At 33.0% G+C, this 21,385-nt stretch overlaps 1 protein-coding gene and 2 non-coding genes across 3 annotated transcripts; all 3 read left to right on the top strand.

Annotated features, from left to right (window-relative positions):
* The first annotated feature begins 11,781 nt into the window (after positions 1–11,781).
* Positions 11,782–16,628, top strand: LOC114756831 (uncharacterized). The gene is made up of 4 exons (XM_028945771.1): positions 11,782–12,283; positions 13,326–13,379; positions 15,498–15,623; positions 16,095–16,628. Exons 1-4 carry the CDS (start codon positions 11,918–11,920, stop codon positions 16,272–16,274), a joined length of 726 nt encoding a protein of 241 aa, XP_028801604.1. The 5' UTR covers positions 11,782–11,917; the 3' UTR covers positions 16,275–16,628.
* A 990-nt stretch (positions 16,629–17,618) lies between these two features.
* Positions 17,619–17,836, top strand: LOC114756850 (small nucleolar RNA U3). Its single transcript, XR_003741508.1, has one exon. It is a non-coding gene; the product is annotated as a small nucleolar RNA U3 (small nucleolar RNA).
* Positions 17,837–21,167: 3,331 nt separating this feature from the next.
* LOC114756852 (small nucleolar RNA U3) lies at positions 21,168–21,385 on the top strand. Its single transcript, XR_003741510.1, has one exon. It is a non-coding gene; the product is annotated as a small nucleolar RNA U3 (small nucleolar RNA).

The raw sequence follows: 21,385 nt of genomic DNA, 5'->3' as shown, positions 1-21,385 counted from the left end.
AACATATCATATTTTTTATAACTAACTAATTTATCTAACTTTCTTAATATAATCAAATTAGTTAAATAGGTATCATATTAAGGACAAGAGAAGTATTAATTACTACTACCTACCATCCTTGGGGGTGTTTGGGTGAAACTAAATCATGGTTTGGAGAATAGCTTCTGGAGAATAAACTTATGGAAGAATAGATTTTGTGAAAAAGTGATTTTGATAAAGTAAGATTGTCTGCATAGTTATTATCAGAAACACTTTTTATATATGCAATTACTAAAAAAGGCATAAATTAATATGATAATTACATAAAAGATATATTTTATAATCTATTTTAATTTGAAAGAATAAAATTGTTAATAATATTTTTTTACCACCATAATTAACAATATATAAGACAATTAATTAATAAATAAATAATATCTGTATATATATTTATAAAATATAAGATTAAATATGTTTATAAAAAATAATTAAGGGATGTTAAAATCATATTATTGTTGAAATCTATTCTGATAGACATAATCATACTCTCTGATTTGAGCCAGAAGTAGAATGGATTCACTTATTCTAAAACTATGGTTTTGAGCCCAAAATTATTGTTTTTGTTTTTTCCTCAGTGTTTGGCAATTTTTTTGCCCAAAACATGATTTGGACAATTACCCAAACAGAAGCTTAATATAAAATCTTATTTAATTTTTATTTTGATTCTAAATATAAGACCATAATCTACTTTATTTCTCATATTTATCTTTTTTTTTCAAAATAGTCCTTCTAACAATAGTAATTCAGCTGTTACACTTTATTAATAGGGATGTTTTAGAAAAGACAATACCTATTTATTATAAATAACTAATTTAATTTATTTTCTTAATCTATTCAAATTAGTCAATTAGTTTTTATATTTAGAATATATAGTATTAATTATGGTTAAAGTTGTTACTTGTGATTTCTAAGAGGCTTTGGTTTTTTGAGTGACTTTAAATTTTCCTTAAAAATTATTTTCCTTTTATTTTTACCAACTTTGTATCAAGATATTGTTTTGGGCCACCTATAAAAAATGACCACTTGCTGACCAGTGCGGTTGGAATCTGTTTTTTTTTTTATTTGTTATTCATCATGTACATATGATTTGGCCAAACTTCATAATATATTTGGTTGTTATTGATGCTTGAATTAGGATGAATACTGTGCCCAAAAAAAAAATTAGCATGAATATTGGATAATATGGCTCATTCTAAGCCTTCATGCATGGCATTAAGTATGAATAACTCACCATATTCAATATACTACTTCGTATCTTTAATATAAGACTCAAATAAATAATTTGGAGAGATTAAGAAAATTAATTAAGTTAGTTATTTGTAGTAAATAAATATTATCATTCTTAAAATATCCTTATTAATTATTTGAATTATTCATTAATAATAACTCTTTAGCATATGTAACCACTATAGGAATTATCTAAGAGCAAAACAAATGAATAATAAAAACAAAATAGATTAATATCTTATATTTATAATCAAATTAAATATTAAAAAAATATCATATCAAGGATCGGAGGTACTATTCTATAACTTTTTTATACCGTATTAATTGTCATTGAGATTCACAAACAATACAAATTAATATTTAAGGATATATATTAGGGAAAATGACAGATAAAGAAGATGGAATATCTGAAATTCCAATTTGGGAAGCTAAGCAAATGTAATGACAATGAGGGAAGTACTTCCCAAATTGGAATTTTGAAATTCAGTGAAATGACAAAAATGCCCTTTGTCTTTTTTTTTTTAAAAAAACACCCAACCTCTCACCGGTGGCCGGCCGCCGGCAACCACCGCCGGCAATTGGCCGCCGTCGGCCGGCGGCCGCCACCGGGCGCCGCCGCCGGCGGCCGGTGTGGTGGCTGCCGGTGGAAGTTTTTTGTAATAGTTTTTTTTGTGTGTGGGAGAATATTACAAGAAGTGGTAGGGGTGGGATTTGATCCCACGACCCCTTGGCCATTTGGGCCAACAAAAGGACAGATGACCATTGGGCCATCAAAGACTTCTTAGCTTTATAATGCAAACAAAAATATAAGTTGACTCTTTTACTGTGACTCCAGCCCGTGACAATAATTTACCTCAGGATGACAAGTCTTAATTGAGAAATAACAAGTCTAAATTTGATATTAACAAAGCGACTTTTCCTGATACATAATAAGAAGTAACAGTATATTAATTAAAAATGACAGTTTATTTGAATATGACACGTCTTTACTGAAAAATGACACGTCTAAACGTGAGATTAACAATATGCCTTTTTTTTATATATATAACAAGAAGTAGCATGTACATTAATTAAAAATGACCATAATTTATTTGAAAATGACACATCTTTACTGAAAAATGACAAGTCTAAACTTGAGATTAACAATGTGTCTTCTCCTGATACATAACAAGAAGTAGCATGTACATTAATTAAAAATGACCATAATTTATTTGAAAATGACATGTCTTGTTATGTATCAAGAGAAGACATATTGTTAATGCTACTTTTTGTTATGTATCAGGAGAAGACACATTGTTAATCTTAAATTTAGACTTGTCATTTTTCAGTATAAGACATATTGTTAATGTTACTTCTTGTAATGTATTAGGAGAAGACACATTGTTAATCTCAAGTTTAGACTTGTCTTGTTATGTATCAGGAGAAGACATATTATTAATGCTACTTCTTATTATGTATCAGGAGAAGACACATTGTTAATATGAAATTTAGACTTGTCATTTTTCAGTAGAAGACATATTATTAATGCTACTTCTTGTTATATATATATATAAAAAAAAGGCATATTGTTAATCTCGCGTTTAGACGTGTCATTTTTCAGTAAAGACGTGTCATATTCAAATAAACTGTCATTTTTAATTAATATACTGTTACTTCTTATTATGTATCAGGAAAAGTCGCTTTGTTAATATCAAATTTAGACTTGTTATTTCTCAATTAAGACTTGTCATCCTGAGGTAAATTATTGTCACGGGCTGGAGTCACAGTAAAAGAGTCAACTTATATTTTTGTTTGCATTATAAAGCTAAGAAGTCTTTGATGGCCCAATGGTCATCTGTCCTTTTGTTGGCCCAAATGGCCAAGGGGTCGTGGGATCAAATCCCACCCCTACCACTTCTTGTAATATTCTCCCACACACAAAAAAAACTATTACAAAAAACTTCCACCGGCAGCCACCACACGGCCGCCGCCGGCGGCGCCCTGGTGGCGGCCGCCGGCCGACGGCGGCCAATTGCCGGCGGTGGTTGCCGGCGGCCGGCCACCGGTGAGAGGTTGGGTAAAAAAAAAAGACAAAGGGCATTTTTGTCATTTCACTGAATTTCAAAATTCCAATTTGGGAAGTACTTCCCTCATTGTCATTACATTTGCTTAGCTTCCCAAATTGGAATTTCAGATATTCCACCTTCTTTATCTGTCATTTTCCCTATATATTATCCCCTCCTTTCTACTTTCAAGAAAACAAAAATAATTAAATTTTTCTATTTGGAATCATGTTAGCTCCAATTCCTATTATTTTAGTTGAATTATTAGTAACTGCATATTTAGGATCCTAATCCGCAGAAATAAAGCAATTGCCCCAAATCTTAAAATTTTGTAACAAAGTATCAAACAAATAAATAAATTAGGCGGGAAAATGAACTAAGACTAGGAATCTGAAAGGTTAAAAAAAAAATAATAACAACATCAACATAGACTACAACACAAATTTTATGATATGGATAAATTAACATGCACTGCAGCAAAACTCAACAATTGTATAGTAAATAATTATTTTATATCTATGTACAATTTTCAATGTCCGTCTTAGCACTTTCCTCAAATCTTAACAGTGATTCCTTCATATTCATAACACACATGTACCGCAGCAACCCCGGGCACATAAAAGGACCGAGACATGTACCGCAGCCAGAAAACATGGACAAGTTAGAACGTGTTTAGATGAAACCAAATCATAATTTAAAAAATAGTTTTTAGAGAATAGATTTTGAGAAGAATATATTTTGTGAAGAATAGATTTTGTAAAAAAGTGATTCTGATAAAATGAGAGTGTTTGGATAGTTGTTATCAGAAACACTTTTTATATATGTAAATTACTAAAAAGAGCATAAATTAATATGATAATTACATAAAAGATATATTTTATAATATATTTTAATTTGAAGGAATAAAATTGTTAATAATATTTTTTACCAATATAATTAATAATATATAAAAAAATATAATTAATAAATAATTAATATGTCGATATATATTTATAAAATATAAGATTAAATATATTTAAAGAAAAATGACTTTTTTTTTGCTAACAGAAAAATATTAATTTTCTTTAAAGATTTTAAACATGAAATCCCATAATATTTGTTTACAATTAGTTTTTGTAACAACATGCTACCTCCGATATTTAATATAATTAATTAATTAATTGTTACTACATGTGTGTGTATATATATATAAAATATAACAGTAAAAATGTTTTCGGAGAAAATGAATTAATTTTTTGTAAACACAAAATTATTAATTTTTCTTGAAAATATTAATTTGGGTGTTTTTGGTCAAAATATACCGTTGCTCCCATCTGACTCCTAGTTATCACTCCAATGACTCGGCTTTCACTCCCCAGAAGTAACAATTTTTCACTTCTTACCAAACCATGGTTTTAGCCTTCAAAACCATGATTTCACTTGTAATTGTTTGGATGTCATCTTATCTAAATCATGGTTTTGCCTTCTCAACTATAGTTTTAAATGTCATCCAAATAAGCTCTCAGAGAAGGACATAGGTTATTGGGGGTTCTCAAGAGAAAGCGAGGAAGGAGGAGGTGGCCGTGTGGAATATGCAAAATAAGAATTTATTGATTTTTTTAATCTCTTGAAATTGGTTAATTAGATTGGATATTAAAAATCGGTGGCAGTACAAGTTATGGTCTGGATGAATTATTTAATTGGAAAATCAGAGAATCTCTCTATTCAAACAAATCCCAGTCAATCGGAGAAATAAATCGCTAGAAAAACATTAGGGGACAATAAATGACTGATTAGGAAATCAATCAGGCATTAAGGTCTTGATTGTGAATTGAAGAGAAGTCAATTAGGTGTTAATTATGGATTGTGAATTAAAAAGCAACCAGGAAATTATCTTGCAATAAATAGGAGAGATTACACTTCCTAAACTATGGTCAACTATTGGCAGATGACAATCTACTACACTTATAGAGAAAATAATTCTATGGTTGATCACCTTGTCAAGTTATCACTTAGGACAGAAGAGAATTATTTCATCTTTGATCACATCCCATCTTTCTTAATGAGAGATGGATGATGATAAAAGAAGCTCTACTTTTCTGTTTGTACCTTTGATTTTGCTTTATTTTTTTGTGATTAATGGATATACACTTTCTATTTGACAAAAAAAAAACTATGGTCACTTTGACTCTGACTCTATAGATAAGAGGCGTCCTTCTTATGTGGTGCTCTGCTGTGTCACTCAATTTTACACTCTAAACTCTGTCTTAGCATTGGTAAATTCAGAACAACCCGAACATATTATTCTTAATTTTAACTTGAACATGAATCCAACGTATTCTTAACTTTAACTTCATATGTGTTACTCTTCCGGTCCTTAATATAATACCAAGAGAGATTTAGGAATGAATATAATTGACGGCTGCTTCAGAAATAACCCAAGTTCAGATAACAGCGAGTTGAGCCATTTAACTTCAGCAGCTCCATCGGCCAAAGCTCTGTACTCCGACTCCGTGCTTGATCTTGCCACAACACGTTGTTTCCGAGCAGACCAGGACACCAGCGTACCACCCAGATAAGCACAAAGCCCAGCCATAGATTTTCTATCATCAACGTCAGTAGCCTAGTCGGCATCCGTATATGCATGTAATTGAAGAGAGGTGATAGACTTCAAGTGGAGGCTGAGGCGATAGGTTCCCTTTAAATATCTCAGAATTCTCTTAGCGGCGCGGAGATGAGTGGTTCGAGGTTGTGACAAGAATTGATTGAGTCGATTAACCGCGTACGCGATGTCCAATTTCTTGAATTGGTTTTGGTCCTAAATATAAGACTCATTTATCATATTTATCAGTTTTCTCTAAATTACCTCTATGGATACTTCATCAACTATAATCAAGTAGAAGAGGAAGATGGGGTATTAAAAAAGATGATTATGGTGTTTTAGGAAAAATGTGTTACTTTTCTTATAATTAACTAATTTACCTAACTTTTTTAATCTAATCAAATTAGTTAAATATGTTTTATATTAAGAACTGGAGGAGTATTTATTTTCCGACATGAGATGAATTTTGTCAACGTATACATCCGTGTCAACTTCTACCTTCCTTGACGTTATTGCTCACCCATGTTGGTGCTTCATACCCTCTGGAGGACGCACTGCAAATAGATTTATAACAACAAATCACGTCTTAGCAAGCACAGGCCGATTTGGAACCAAAATCCTTCATGTGTTGTATATTTGTATGGAGAACAAAGGACGGAGCCCGCCAACTTATAGAAATGTACCTATCTATCTACATATTATTAGATCAATTTTTATTTTTTATGTTTTGTCATAAATAATTTTTTCAAATAAGTTGATCACAAAAAAGTAATTGGAAAACAGATTATGCATAGTGATATAAAAATTTTAAATAGCTAATTAAAAAAACATGCAAAGAAAAGCCACACATATTGATACGTTAATTATAAAAAATTATAAATAATATAATTAAAGTTTAATTTTTCAATACTATTTTAATATAGTTGACTAATTTAAGTAGATCAAGAAAATTAGTTAAATTAGTTGGTTGTAATAAATAGGTGCTAGTTTTCCTAAAATATCCTTACTAATCAAGGGTGATTTGATGAAATATTTGATATATATACGATTACTACAAAGACTACTTTAAAAAAATAAATAAATATGAGAGACAAAATAGATTGAAATCTTATATTTAAAATTAAATTAAAAGTGTAAAAACTTTTATATTAAAAATCAGAGGTAGTACAAGATATGAGCTTTAAAGTTTAAAAGAAGCATGTGATTGAAATGGTTAGGCTATACACACACACATTAGTATATATATTCATAGCTCACATACCCACACAAAAACACGTTTAAATTAATAATATGTTCATCTAACATAATTTAAGTATAAAAATATACCCAAACATATAAGGATAAATATTATTATCTGTTGCCCTTAATATAAGACCTAGTTGATTAATTTGTAGAGATTAAGAAAGTTAGTTAAGTTAATGGTCGGCTAGCCATACGGCGGTGAATTCATCCCCAGGCCTTGTACACACTGCCCGTCACATTATGGGAGCTAGGGATCTTTCAATTGAGAAGATTCATCGACCTGAGATGAAGAGAAAGAAAGGTCTATTTATTTTATCTAGTTATTCAGTTAAACCAATGATTCATTATTGGAGCAAATAGCAATAACCATTTCATCCGGCATATGTATTTTTGATTTTCCAATGGATTTATATCTTTCATTAATGGAAATTTTTTGTGTAACGTGTATCTCCCCCTGTTCCAGTCATGGAATAGATGAAATAAATCAAAAAATGGATTTTTGTTGAAGAATGAAATCTTATTGGAACTGTCTAGTTCATCTTTCAGAACCATATCACATCTCGTCATATGTTTTCTCAGGTACAAATTGATAATAACTCCTTAACATATACAATTACTATAGGGATTACTTGAGGACAAAATAAATAAATATTAAAGATAAAGTGAATTGGTTTATATTTAAAACCAGATTAAAAATTAAATTAAGTCTTATATTAAGTATCAAAAGCAGTACTTATTACTTTCTTGTATTGGTGTCCATTTTTGTTGTCAATTATCATCTTTCTTTACTGCTTGGCCATTATCTACCATTGGCCATGCTCTGCCACCACAATCTATCATTATCCTTCACCAGTCACTATCCGCTGCTACAAGCCATCATCTTGTTTTGTTGCCACTTGCCATCCTATGCCATGGAGAGGCATTTTAATCTCATTTGAGGTTCATTCAACAATAAAAATAAATTATGTTCTGCCAAATAAATTTAGGTCACAGTCGCTTATATATTTCATTATTTTTTTTTTGAATTAAAGGAGTTAGACGCTAGCAATATGAGATTACAAATATTCTTACACCTGTCTTGTAATGACTCTTTTATTTATTCATATAATTTTGCTTTATTATAAAAAAATTTAAACCTACGAACTCTTATTTACAAAAAAATTTACAAAACAAAAGCTAAAGTTGCGAGTTTGACATTGTTTGTTAAAAAGTTACTCCCTCCATCTTATTTTATAAGCAACAACTACTATCTTTTTTTTCCCTAAATATAAATAATATTTGCAAGTTGACTTAAATTTTTGTAGTGAATTTCCTATTTTATCCTCATTAATTATTTATTTTAATAAGTGATTGCACTTGTCGTTAGCGGTTCAAATTAGTTACTAGTATTAACCCTATGTGGTATAGGAGCTAATCCTAGGTCAGTCTCTTCTGGAGTCAAAGTTTGGCTTTAAAACAACTTTTAAGTTGAGTTATGTGATTAAAAAGAAATAAGGAATAGAAGAGAATATTGATTTTAAATTAAAGCGAACAAGAAAGTAAAGAGAACGTAAAAATAGGAGATAATAAATACGAAAAACTTTACCTATAAGATGAGCTTCCTAAAGATTGATGTATGGCTATCCCGATCCAAAAGTTAATAGGAGTTGATAAAAAGGAGAGTACTAAGTTAAAATATAAATCCTAGGTGAACACATAGGTCATAACTATTTAATTAATATCTATACCTAGAACTAGTATATAAATATCAACCAAATAATTATTTTCAGAACCACTTAACATGTGAAATTCAATTCCAATTACAATTTGTTTCTCAAAACAAGAATATTCAAACGATATATTCTTGAAAAGTAAGCTAGTGCTAAATTTAATTCATAACTAATCATACAACCTTAAAAATAACATATTAGAATAACATGAAATAATCATAAGAGGAAAAAAGATTTATAAATAAGGTCACAAATTATAATTGAAAAAAAAAATTCACTTTAATAATCAAAAGAACCACATATAAGAGTTTCAAAACCTAAAAGTAGGAAATCATAAAAACCTACATATGAAAGATTAAAAACTCTAATTACAACTCATCCAAGTTAAAGCATGGGACTTAAGCCACAACATCTCTCCTCAAGAACAAGGAGACTAGTCACTCATGTGACTAGAACACATCATATTGATAAAGAAAGAAAACAAAAATATAAAGATAAAATAGAGAGAATTTGACATCTTAGTGAATGCTTGTGAGAAGTGTAGAGAGTGAGTGAAGAACACGTGTTCTGCTCCTTGCCCTTAAACCTCCATTCATAGCCTTGGCTAACCCTCTCCATACCTTCTTATGGGATAAGGATTCAATCTATCTTCATGATTTTTATTTCATATTGGACTTTTGATCTTTGAATGATTTAGCCTCCTCATACCTTCCTTGATTTTCCCATGACTATCTTCATACAATTCAAATAAATTCTAGAATAATCTATTTAAATATTACATATTTTGAATAAATTATCCTATACAAATAATTTAAGATAATCACCTAGGAAACTAAAATGTTGTCATATATAAAATATGGATGGAGAAAAAAAAAATGGAGAGAATGGCATGCTTAATAAGGAGGATATGATAAGATATGATAGTAATGATAGTAATTGAAAAATGTCAAAAGGATTAGATGGAAGAGGATAGGGTTTTTATCTCTTGACTTGGCTTGGAAAATAAGTCATCAAATTAATATTTGAATTAAGATAAAAGATAATTTAAGTTGATTTAGATTAAGGTTTAGGATAATGAGGAACTTAGTTAGCACAATGTGAGTGGAAGTATGAAGGATTTAAGATAATTCAAATAATTAAAAAGGAAGACTTGGGGAGAAAGTAAGAGGATTTAGTAGGAGTTTTGACTTATTCAAATATGAATTTGGGATGATAATTAATTTAAAGAAGATATTTTAGGATATTCTCTAATGGATATCTCTAATTAGATATTAACAATTCTCCCTTTACTTTAATTAATTTTACAATCCCAAAATTGCACTTTATTAATGAGGTGGCACTATATTTGACTTGATAAGAAAGAAAACCTTGTGAAATCACCTTCCTACTCTTCATTAGCCACGTTTTTAAACAACAAGGCTATGAAAGAGATGCTATTTGGGCTTAAGTAGAGGTGTTTGGACCCATTTGAAAGGTATAAGTGGTCAGTTAACATATATGGACGCTAACTATGCTGTAAGTTGGCTCAAATGCATACTTAAGGCCCTGAAATCTATTGATTCTTGAAAACATCTACGTTTTTTCCAAATCCGTTTGGGCTCTAAAGCCCACCTTCCTTGATTCATTATCAGCTTGTAATAGTGTCTTGGGTCTAATTTAGATTAAAAGCTCCTGATTATCCTGAAACACACAAGAAAGTAGAAATACTTTCGTGTAGATTAGTTTAACTGGAAAAAACATAACAATTAGACCAATTTTAGCATTTATTTATATAATTCCTTGTCAGTTCAAATTATTGACACCTATTGCAATAAAACCCTTAAATTATAATAAAATCCCCAAAATATATGTACAAATATATAATAAAATAGGGATAAATCAATACTCAATATATTTATCATCTCATTTCCCAAACCATCATCCCTCCATTACACATTCTCTCTCTTTTATAATTTTTTTTATAATAATTTTCTTATTCTCTCTCTTATACTCTTTTCCCCATAAATAAGGGCATTTTAGAGAAAGAACTTCTAATTGTTATACATTTATTGTCTTTAACTAATTTTAACTAATATTTTGATTTACGTGATGAGCTCCAATGTTGCTTATAAAAAGAGACAGAAAGAGTATAACTTTATTTTATATTACATTATATTATACTACATGTGATCTTAAATATAAGAGCTAGGTTGTAGCGTAAATTACACTACAACCTAGCTCTTATATGCTTCGCAGGCATTGGTAAAGCCTTAATTAATTTTTTTGAGGAAAGTGACTTGTATTACAAACACTCTAGCTAAAAGAAAAATAATGGGCTTGTTTAAAATTTTAAAATAATTTATAAACAGATTTTTAATAATGTTTTATAAAATGTTTCGATAAAAGTACTTATAATTGTTTATAACTTATTTATCAACTCATTATCCAGTTTTGTGTTGTTTTTTTTATTATTACCTGCTTTTTCGTTCAGAGGTGATAAACGATGAAACAGAGCCTTTTCTCCCTTTAATTTCTTTGATTTATTTTTGTAATTTTTCTTGGTGAATGATTCATTTCAGTTTCCATCCCCAAAAAAATGGTGCTGAGATAAAACACCAATAGTCTGATTTGGCACCCTTGGGAGCTCTTATATGAAGTGAACGGTCAAGGTTCACCACTTCACCTACAATGGAGGGACCCACAAGGAAGTATCTCAATGGGGCCCGTTCCAGAGAGAATGGTCATATCGCACTCGAAAGGAAAATAGAAAGCCCGTGATCCGTATCCCCCCCATTCATCCCTAACTACGTGTCGTTTGCGGTTGAGTCTTCTTAATCAATCTAATCATGCCTTGTGTCGTTTTGAGGCAAAACGCGCCAACGGTTGCGCGTCCCGCATGATAAAACGACGTGGCACTTTCTACGCCTTGGATTCATGACTTTCGTTTCTAAACAAAGCATCTGTTATCTGCGCCAAAACGCCTTACTTTCCAGGACTTCGCCGACCGGCGTCCTGGTTGCTTATCTTCTTGTCTCGTGACCTTACTCAGGGCTTAGCATCGCTCTTCCACCACCACCAATCTTGCTGAAGGTGCTGCCATGGCCACCACTACGCTTCCATGGCAACCTATTCGCCCAGTAAAGCTTCGTCGTTGCTCGGTGTTGGTTCGGCCCACGGTTTCGGTTCAAGCCTTCCGTCGGAGTGACTTCGATAACTTTGCTCAGCGCATGACTTCTGGTGAGGCATGGATGGACGCTTGGCGCAGTGCCAATGATGGCTTCGAGCAGCTGCTTTTTGAAGCAAAGAAGACTGCTGAGCGGATAGACCGCCGCTACGCGGTGTCGCGGCGGGTAAGTGAAGCTACGAGGTCCGCTGTTGATCGGGCGCGTGAGATTGATCGTGAATTTGAGATTGGAATGCGATGGCGTGCTTTCACCATGGATTTCAGTAGAAACTGGCCGAGGGTGGGTTGCCCTTTTAATTTGCGGGGCGCATATATAATTTTCTTATTGTCTATTTATTCTTTTCAGAATTGTCTTCTATGCTTCTGAAACAACATATGGTTTCAAAAAGCTTTCAAATTAGGAGTTTAGAAGGAAAAATGTGTTGAACTTGTCCAAAATTAAAAAGAAAGGATAATTTGAGTTGTAAATAGTGTACTAATCCTGACGCTGATAGGTTGACACGTAAAATGGATTACTTAAGGTCCTTTTTTTTCCTTTGGTCAAAAGGATTACTTAAGTTGATACTCAACAAATTGGTCTTCTACTAATTTTGGTTATGCTATTTACTTTAATCCTCCTATCCACCAATTCAAGTAGAAAATATAGAAGATAATACTGATTGCTAAAAATTTGAAAATCATGCAATTCCTGCCCCACGACCCGCATCTTGCATTAACTCTCACTTTGGTGAGCCACATCTTCACTCATTCTTCTGCATTAAGTCCCACTCTGTCCTTACGTTTCTGCCTTCTAGAGTATGTGGTAATTGGGGTTATCATAATAGATAGATCAAACATATTCAAGATTGCGAATTTAACTTTATTTTGAGGTAATATAACATCTTTCACTTGATTTTGGATCCTCAAACTAAGATGACTGACCATAAGTGTAGCATAAGTCATAAATAATCTCTTTATTAGAATATTTACAGGTGATTATGTCAATATGTCCTGAAAGGATGCTATAGAAAATACTTTCATATCTAATTATTGCCTTCTTGTTGGAGAAAATGGCCGCTATGACCACCAAAAGCATTGTTGTCATCTAGCACTTCCATATTTTTAATTCATCCCGGTCCCGCACTTTCATCTCTGCCATTACCTATGGCTTAAAGATGGTATTGGAGAAAGTGTAATTGGGTTGATCAAACTGTTTTCTTTGTTTCTTTTCTGGGTTAGGGGACATTGAGATTGATGAATTTTTGCTGTCTTAAGAAATTTTTCTGTCTTTCGATGGTTTTTACTGTCTGAACAATTATGGTTTTGTTTGGTTATGTTTGCAGTACAGGACGCAGCTCAACAACTTTCTGGATAGTCCAATTGGAAGGAGCTCTGCAGTAAGTAGGCTTTATATTATTATTCAATCATTATTTTGTGACTCTTGTCATATTAATTGTGCTTCTTTGTCATAACTCCAGCATTGCTTGTTATAAAGTGTAGTCTTGTGTTCATGGGTTTTCTTAGTGTGCTCCTTTATTGTAGTAGTCTTAATCATTTCAAAATATTCCATCTTTATCTTCTAGTTATATGTTTTATAATTATGGTTGTTAGCTAGGTTAGTCGTAATGTGCTTCTGATGTCATCATTGAAATGACATATGTTTCTCATAATCTCATTGCTGAGCGCAAAAAACTAGTCTTATTATGGTGCTAGCAGTTTATTGCGTGATAGTAAGTGAAAAATATGCATGGCACACCTTCCTTTGCAATATTTTAGCTCTAGGTTCCTTGTTTCAGCGTCTTAAAGCATAGGGAAGGTTATATAATATTTCATTCTGTTTAGGGCTAGCTCTTTTGTTGGTTTGGATGTTTCTTTTAGGTAGAATAATAAGATTTGCTTTAGCATCAAAAAATGTATTTCTTGCGGGAAAAAAATGGTTATTGTATTTGCCATTGTTTGTACCAGAAGACAAGTTTTAGCTTTTCTCTTCAGATCTGGCGCAATCAGATCTGTAGCTTTTCTTTCCAAATCCTGTATCCGTCATCTCTCCAGATCTGTCACTATCTTGTGTTCATGTTCTGTCATTCTTTCTTCGTTGATTAGCTGCAATTACAATGGCTATTTTACTTGAATAGTTCAATATCAAGTTCCTTTAAGTTTTCCAGAATCCAGATCTAGGCCTTTATTGCTCTTCTAGCTGTTGGGTATCAATGTCCTTTATTTGTCACATTTTTTTTTTTCTTTTTCTGTTGTTTTCATTGGTTTTTGGAAGCAATTCTCTCATTCTTCTACTATGTATATTCAGTCGTCCTCGTTTAAAGGCAATATTCTGATCAATGAAATACTCAGATAGGTTATATGCCTGGTACAAATAGCTCACGAAAGAAAATGATAGGTTATGTTCCGTATGTTTCCCACAGATGGTATCATGTAACACAATCAGAGCTAGGAAAAATCATTCAAACACAAATATGATGGCTTTTCCTATTAGCACTCTTGTACCCATTTGTATGCTCCTTAAACATCTGTAAAGTGCCCCATAACATTCCTACCAAAACTTGCCATCAAATATGCCAGAACTTGGGGGGAAAGTTGGGAAGAAAATTATAGATAGAAGTTTGGCATCTCAACCCCTCCCTCTGGTTTGGAGTGGTGCCCTATATTATCATATACGCTGTAAGTGGAGGAAGTACAGGGTACCAAACCTCTGCTTGGGCTGCTGGTCAAGATAGTGTCTGTTTTTCTGATCAATTTCTAGCTCTTAATTGTTCTAGGCCCAAGATTGTTGTAAAGGGTTCCCAAATTCAGAAAATTGGAGATGGAGCCCTCCACATAACTTGCCAGAAAAAGCTTGAGGCAAAATGAGTTTGTTTGACGGTTCAACTATTCAGTTAAGCTGCCCAAAATTTACTTGAGAAGAAAACAAATATCTTATAAGTGCTGGGTGACCAAACCTGCCCAGAATTTCACAAAATCTGGCATGCTAAATTAGGCTTCAAGGACCTTTGGTGTTATATGGGATGGGGTCTTTCTGGTGGCTGCCATTTAGCACGGTTTCTCCTTGATATACGTAGGGATCAAGCAAACTTGTTACATATTTAATTCCTTTTGCTTTCATTTTCTCTTTGTTTTTGTGGGAATATGTTTGTTTGATCGTAATTGTTCTCTAAGATTGGGTAACATTTATTGGCTTTCATTCTCTTGCCTTTGCCCCTAGTATAGATATTTGGGTGTATCTCACTATTCTAATATAAGAAATACATTTTCTCCCAAAATTTCCACAGCTCTGTACATTTTTAAATTTTTCTTGGGGGGTTCTCCTCTGATTTATGGCACTTTTCTGCCTTAGATTCTTTTACTGGGAAGGAAATATATAACTGTTGATCCATTTCCCCAATAGAAGAATTACTTGAATGTGATATCTTGTTGTGTGAACGGAAATAAACTTCATATAATTTTTCAATTCTGATAACACAGCCTTATTCTATTGTTTATGTGCCAATTGTTTCTTTCAGACAGTTTTCTTCCTCTGGTTTGCATTATCTGGCTGGCTTTTCCGGTTCTTGGTGATTGCGACTTGGGTTCTTCCATTTGCTGGACCTCTTCTCATTGGTACACTGGCTAACAACCTAACTATCAAGGTATTTGAGATAGTTGATTGGGTCCCCAATGTACCTTGCACTTAAAAGCATTCTGAATATTTTTGCTTAGCATTAGTCGTTGACAGAAGTTGATTTGAATTTCAATTTTTTTCCTTTTTTTGCCAAAACTTTTATTTTTCTCTTCTGATGTGTATTGAAATTTGCTTATAAGAGATGAAAGGAAAGGCATCTAAGAAACGAGGATGAACATAAAGTCTTCTTAAAACAAGCACAACATTTAAGAGAACAGTAACAAAGTAGCTCGTTTGACCCAATAGAGTACTTAAACTATTCAGTTTCTGTAACAAGGGAAAGCCTAAACAGTTATGCACTTCCACGGTATTTCTTCTGAAGTAAAAGTATTTCGCTCCAAACAATTACAGCTAACGATTATTTGTTTTATTCTATAATCCACTCTCAAGTCATCTTGAAAACTTGCCTCAAGCGGTTGCTAAATCTTCAATTGTGCAGGGCACTTGTCCAGCTTGCAAAATGCAATTTGCCGGCTACAAGAACCAAGTAATTCGATGTTCTAGCTGTGGCAACATTGTGTGGCAACCCAAAGGGGATTTCTTTTCAAAGGATGGAAGAAGAAACTCCTCTTCTAAATCAGAACCGGATATTATTGACGTTGACTTTGAGGAGAAATGAAGGAAGGGATGCTTAAATCCGCATTTATGATTCTGGCTTTATAGTGGAAACATACAACAAGTAGAATACAATGCCTCTGTTTGTTTGTTTGTTTGTAGTATTATTCAGTTATGCTAGGTTGAGTTTTGTTCTTTACACAATGCTTCGAGTACTTAGAGGTTTTGTTCAGCTGTATGGACTTGTAAATCCTTTCTTATTACTATGAATAGATGAAGAGAGGAAGAGGGAGAACAGGAAAAAAAGACGAAGAAGAAAAGGCAAGTTATATGCCGTTGCGTTGGTGCAACCTTGTTTGTACAGAGAACAGATCTGGGAAGAATAATGTATCGCCCCTCAAATGTTTTGTCATTTTCATTCTAATTAATTTCTACACAACAGGAATGATGTGGTTAGTACCATCCGGCTTGACATATTTCTGATTTGTATGCATTAAGATGAACATTAACATACTTAAAAAACACGACAATCTTTGATACCTCAATCATTGTATTTGCTTGTATTGATGTTGGGTATAAGGGTGACATGGCAATCTAGTGACGTGGTATTTCAGTCCCACCTGGCACTGACTTGGCTCTAAGCCAGGTTTGAGTTAAGGATTGGGTCTGATATTTTAAAATGATTTGACGATGTGGTGGAAGTAGAAGGGTCATATCATTATTTGTTTTTTGGGGTATTATTAACTGAATCCATCTGGGGAAAAACCAGCAACACATTTAAATTGAGTATAGAGGTATGAAGACTTCAAAATTTTAAGGTTAATTAATTTTAAGATAATGACTATTTTAACCAACACAAGTACTTTTCATATGATTCAAGTGGAATTATAAACATGGAATAGTAACTTCTTTTTCTTGTTTTAGCAAAAGAAGATAATCAAACTCTGAAGGGGTTGAATGCCTTTAAATCCATTCAGTATAAAAAAAATTTTACACAAAGAAATAGGCAGAAGAAAAAAAAGGAGGAATCGTTGTAGCTTTTATGGGAAAAAATTCTTCAGTTTATAGGCGCATTTGATAGTTGATATTGATAATAGTTCTTTCACTGGAATTCCCAAGTGTCAATTTAATCGAAGTTGCTTTAAAAATTTTCTGTAGTGAAAAAAGAGGATACGGTTGAAAATGGGTTAATGTCAAACATAAATCAAAGACATAAATCTAATCAACCCAGATGCGCCTTTGGGCTGAGCGAGAAAATATTACTCTGTAAATCACTTGTGGTAATCAATTTAATATATTTTTAATATATGAAAATGAGTTATGAGTGATGCGTGCTGCTGGAATCCCACACCGGCTATTAAACAACCGAAACAAGAGCATATAATTAGCATAGCAGAGACGGACGTTCACGACCTTACTTGAACAGGATCTGTTCTATAGGCTCGTACCTCTGTGTCCTTGAGTATCAAGGAGACAAGATCCGCAGCTTGGTTGATGAATCATGACCAGGTGATCAGAGCGTGATTATTGGCTGGGTCGTCCATCTTCATGGCTCGACTTGGCCGCAGAGGATCATTCCCGGGCAGTTCTGCTGTGTGGGATGGTCACTTGGTTGTCTGACAAGCTCCCAAAATTTTGTTTTTCTGAAGTAGCAGCAAACGCAATCCGGTTATCTTCTTCTCATTCACCAATATTTCTCAATTCAACTGCAGTATTCCAGTTTGCTCTGTGCGCGCTTGCTATTTGGTTGCCATTAGGCAGTAGTGAAATGTGCTTCGCCGGCCTCCGATGAGCGACGGAGATTGACGGGGATAAGCAGTGACGGTGGCTTCAGAAGAAGTTGCTTCCAGCGGAAGGAGGGACCGAGCGAGGTTGTGGTTGAAGACATCTCAGGTTTATCTTCACAGCCAACCTCCCTGGCGTAATTATATTCATGAAATCGCACAAACCAATTGCAACACTTCATCCGTGGAGTTCTACTTATTGTTCATTTGGGGAATAAAATAAAGACAGAAACAGTTAGAAAAATGGGGCAACGCCAAAAGATTAATCACTTGAAGGCAGAATCACCCTGGCAAAGTCAGTTCTAGCAGCTATCCCCGCTAATGTTATATGCTATGTAGACTTGTAGATTGCTAAGACACTTGTTAGCTGTTAGTGAACGAGATGCCTTAATTATATGTTGATAAAGTTAAATGGAAGTGGCGTCAAATCACTATTAGAAGATAGTGGCAAAGCACAATATGAGTACAGTTGGAATTTTTGCTCTGATGGGGTATTCACTGTAAAATCATCCTCTGAAATGAAATGCCAAAGCGTGAAGATTGGGGGGATGAAGAAGAAATGTGGCAGCTAAGTGGCCAGGAGGTCAAAGTATTGGAGTTTTTCTTTGGCTAGATGGCTAGTAGTTAGAGAGAAACTTCTAACAGTGCGTGTATCTCAACTTAAAGTGCGCTGCACTAGTTTATCAGTGATTACTTCTAACCAGTGATGAATATGTAGTTATGGGTATGAAGATACATGGAATATTGTATCAAGAGGATGCCTATGTACAAAAGGGATCTGGAGCTAGAATAGAAAAAAATTCTTTTGAACCATGGGATTAATGGTTTATCAGTAATTTAAAGACAAAGAATGCTGGTAGAAATGAGGGTGAAGCTTGCAAAGTCTGAAACGGCATACGGTGAATTCTGCAATCAAGCATCTTTGGAAGCAATAAACCGCGTTTTGAAGGCCTCTACTATGAGATTTTGAGTGCTCTAGCTATATTGGACGGTTGTATTTTTTACATAAACAAATGGGAAGGAAGCTTTCTTTTTATTGTAATCATTTTGTTCGAGGATTGTATTGTATCATATTGCTGTACTATGGGCTGATATGGTACAAAATGAGAACTGCAAGATGACTGAGAATGGCAGTGAGAAAACACTTTTTCATAAATATACGAGAAGCTCTCTTTTCAATAAAACCATTTTCCCATGAACCAAATATATATACTACCTCCTCCGCAAACGAATTATTATATTTAAGATCGGAGGTAGTATTAATTTTCATGAAATACTTATGTCTGAAAACAACCATTGGCTGCACCCATTATTTTGTGCAATCAATGAAGTTTATGGAAAAAAGTATCAAATTTGATAAATAAAGTTAATTAAGACTTCACATTTTAGTATTAAAACTTACCTCTCAACTAATTTCTATATTTAGTTGGCATAAAAAACTAACTTGTACATTTAGGATGCAATTATTACCTTATTCTTCTTATTGGCATATTGTAAAATTATTGTTGTCAACACTAAAATTGGAATATGCAATACGGTGCGAAAGTTATTGAACAAAAGCATAGGTCCAAATTCCCTTTCAACAGAATTAGATTCAATAAGACGCATTAACAATTTATTCTAAGTGTATGATTGTGATTAAATAGATGTTTCACATCGCACTAACCAAAACACACCATTTCATTTCCTTTAAATCGCAAATAGATGGTTAGGATACACTCTTATAAGCTCTTACTAAATATAAATAATTTAATCAAAGGCGTACCTAAAAACTGTATTCAAAAAATGGGTGATCGATAGGTGTAACCAATAACTGGATCAGGAGTGTAAAATGTCTCCTTGTGATACTTACATAAATTAAAAGGAGTTATGATATACTGTTTCAGTTTTTAATATAAGATCTATTTAACTACTTCGATTAAATTAAAGAAGTTTGTTAAGTTAGGTAATAATCATAACTATAGCATATGTTTCCCAAAATACCCTCAGTTAAAACTTCTTTAAAAAAATGACATTTCAAAAAATGTTTTAAATTATTTTATTAAAATATAAAACGGTAGAATTGATGTATGTGTAAAATTAATGAGTAATAAGTATTATTGTGATATTTAATTATTTAATAGGAGTAATTTAGGAAAGAATTGGTAAATATAAGAAATATGTCATATATTTAGGACCAAGATCAATATTCTAATTAGATCCTATATTAGGAACCGGAGGAATACTTACTTATATATACGTAACATGGCAAACTTTTTTGCTTGAGAAAGTGCAATTGCACATTACATTCTTTATGATGTTCTCCTCTTTTTTAATGGTCTCATTTTTTCAGCATCCAACAAAGCAAGGACTTGTTCTCACATTTCAATTCAAGTTATATCTTTGATGATATTGCTTTTAAAACTTTCACTGCATCAAGCAAAAATTAGTTTCTAAAATAATAATTTGTTTTGGCTAACTGAAAGAGAAACTTAAGTAAATGAAAATTGATACACAAACACTAAAATAGACTTGGAAAAGATCAAAGAATGAACAAAAATTAGTAGGCAATAAAAAGCTTACGAAATAACAATCATAAGCCAAGATAAGTCTAAACCTTTTAGATTGAAGGTAAGAATAACAACTTGCATAACATCGTGATCAAAAGAAAACTGATATTTACTTCAATGAGCAATTCAGGTGATGGTCGAAAGACTTGCTCCATCGGACCCCTTTTGAGAACACATAACATGACTACTTTTCAAATGGTTGACATGGAATCATAAATTATATGCAAGAGTAAATTCTTTTTCTTATTTTAGCAAATGCAAATAATGGAGCTATGAAGGTAAAATGTCCCATAAGCCTATTCGGTATAAAAGAAATTCTGCACAAACAAGAGCGGAACTTTGTTAGTTTTATAGGAAGAAACTCTTTAGTTTAGAAGTGCATTTGATAATTGATATTACTTCTCTCTCATGAATTTCCACATGCCAATGTAATAAAAAAAATTTTAAAAATTTTCTGTAGTGAAGAAAGTAGAGGACACAAGTTGAAACTGACCTACACAAATTCATTAGACCCGGACGCGCATCTGGGCCGAGCGAGAAAAAACCAAGCCACCCTAAAATCCCACATCGGCTGTACAAAAACAAAAAAAGAAGATATAAGCGAGTGGCAGAATAGTAACGGGCACGACCTTACTTGAACAGGATCTGTTCTATAGGCTCGTACCTCTGTGTCCTTGAGTATCAAGGAGACAAGATCCGCAGCTTGGTTGATGAATCATGACCAGGTGACCAGAGCGTGATTATTGGCTGAGTCGTCCATCTTGGTGGGTCGATTTGGCCGCAGAGGATCGTTCCCGGGCAGTTCCACTGTGTGGGATGGTCACTTGGTTGTCTGACAAGCC

The sequence above is a fragment of the Neltuma alba genome, unplaced genomic scaffold, assembly GCF_004799145.2.
Source record: "Neltuma alba isolate B1F8T4 unplaced genomic scaffold, ASM479914v2 tig00010511_pilon, whole genome shotgun sequence".
NCBI classification, from domain to species: Eukaryota; Viridiplantae; Streptophyta; class Magnoliopsida; order Fabales; family Fabaceae; genus Neltuma; species Neltuma alba.
This window is presented reverse-complemented; position numbering and strand designations above follow the sequence as displayed.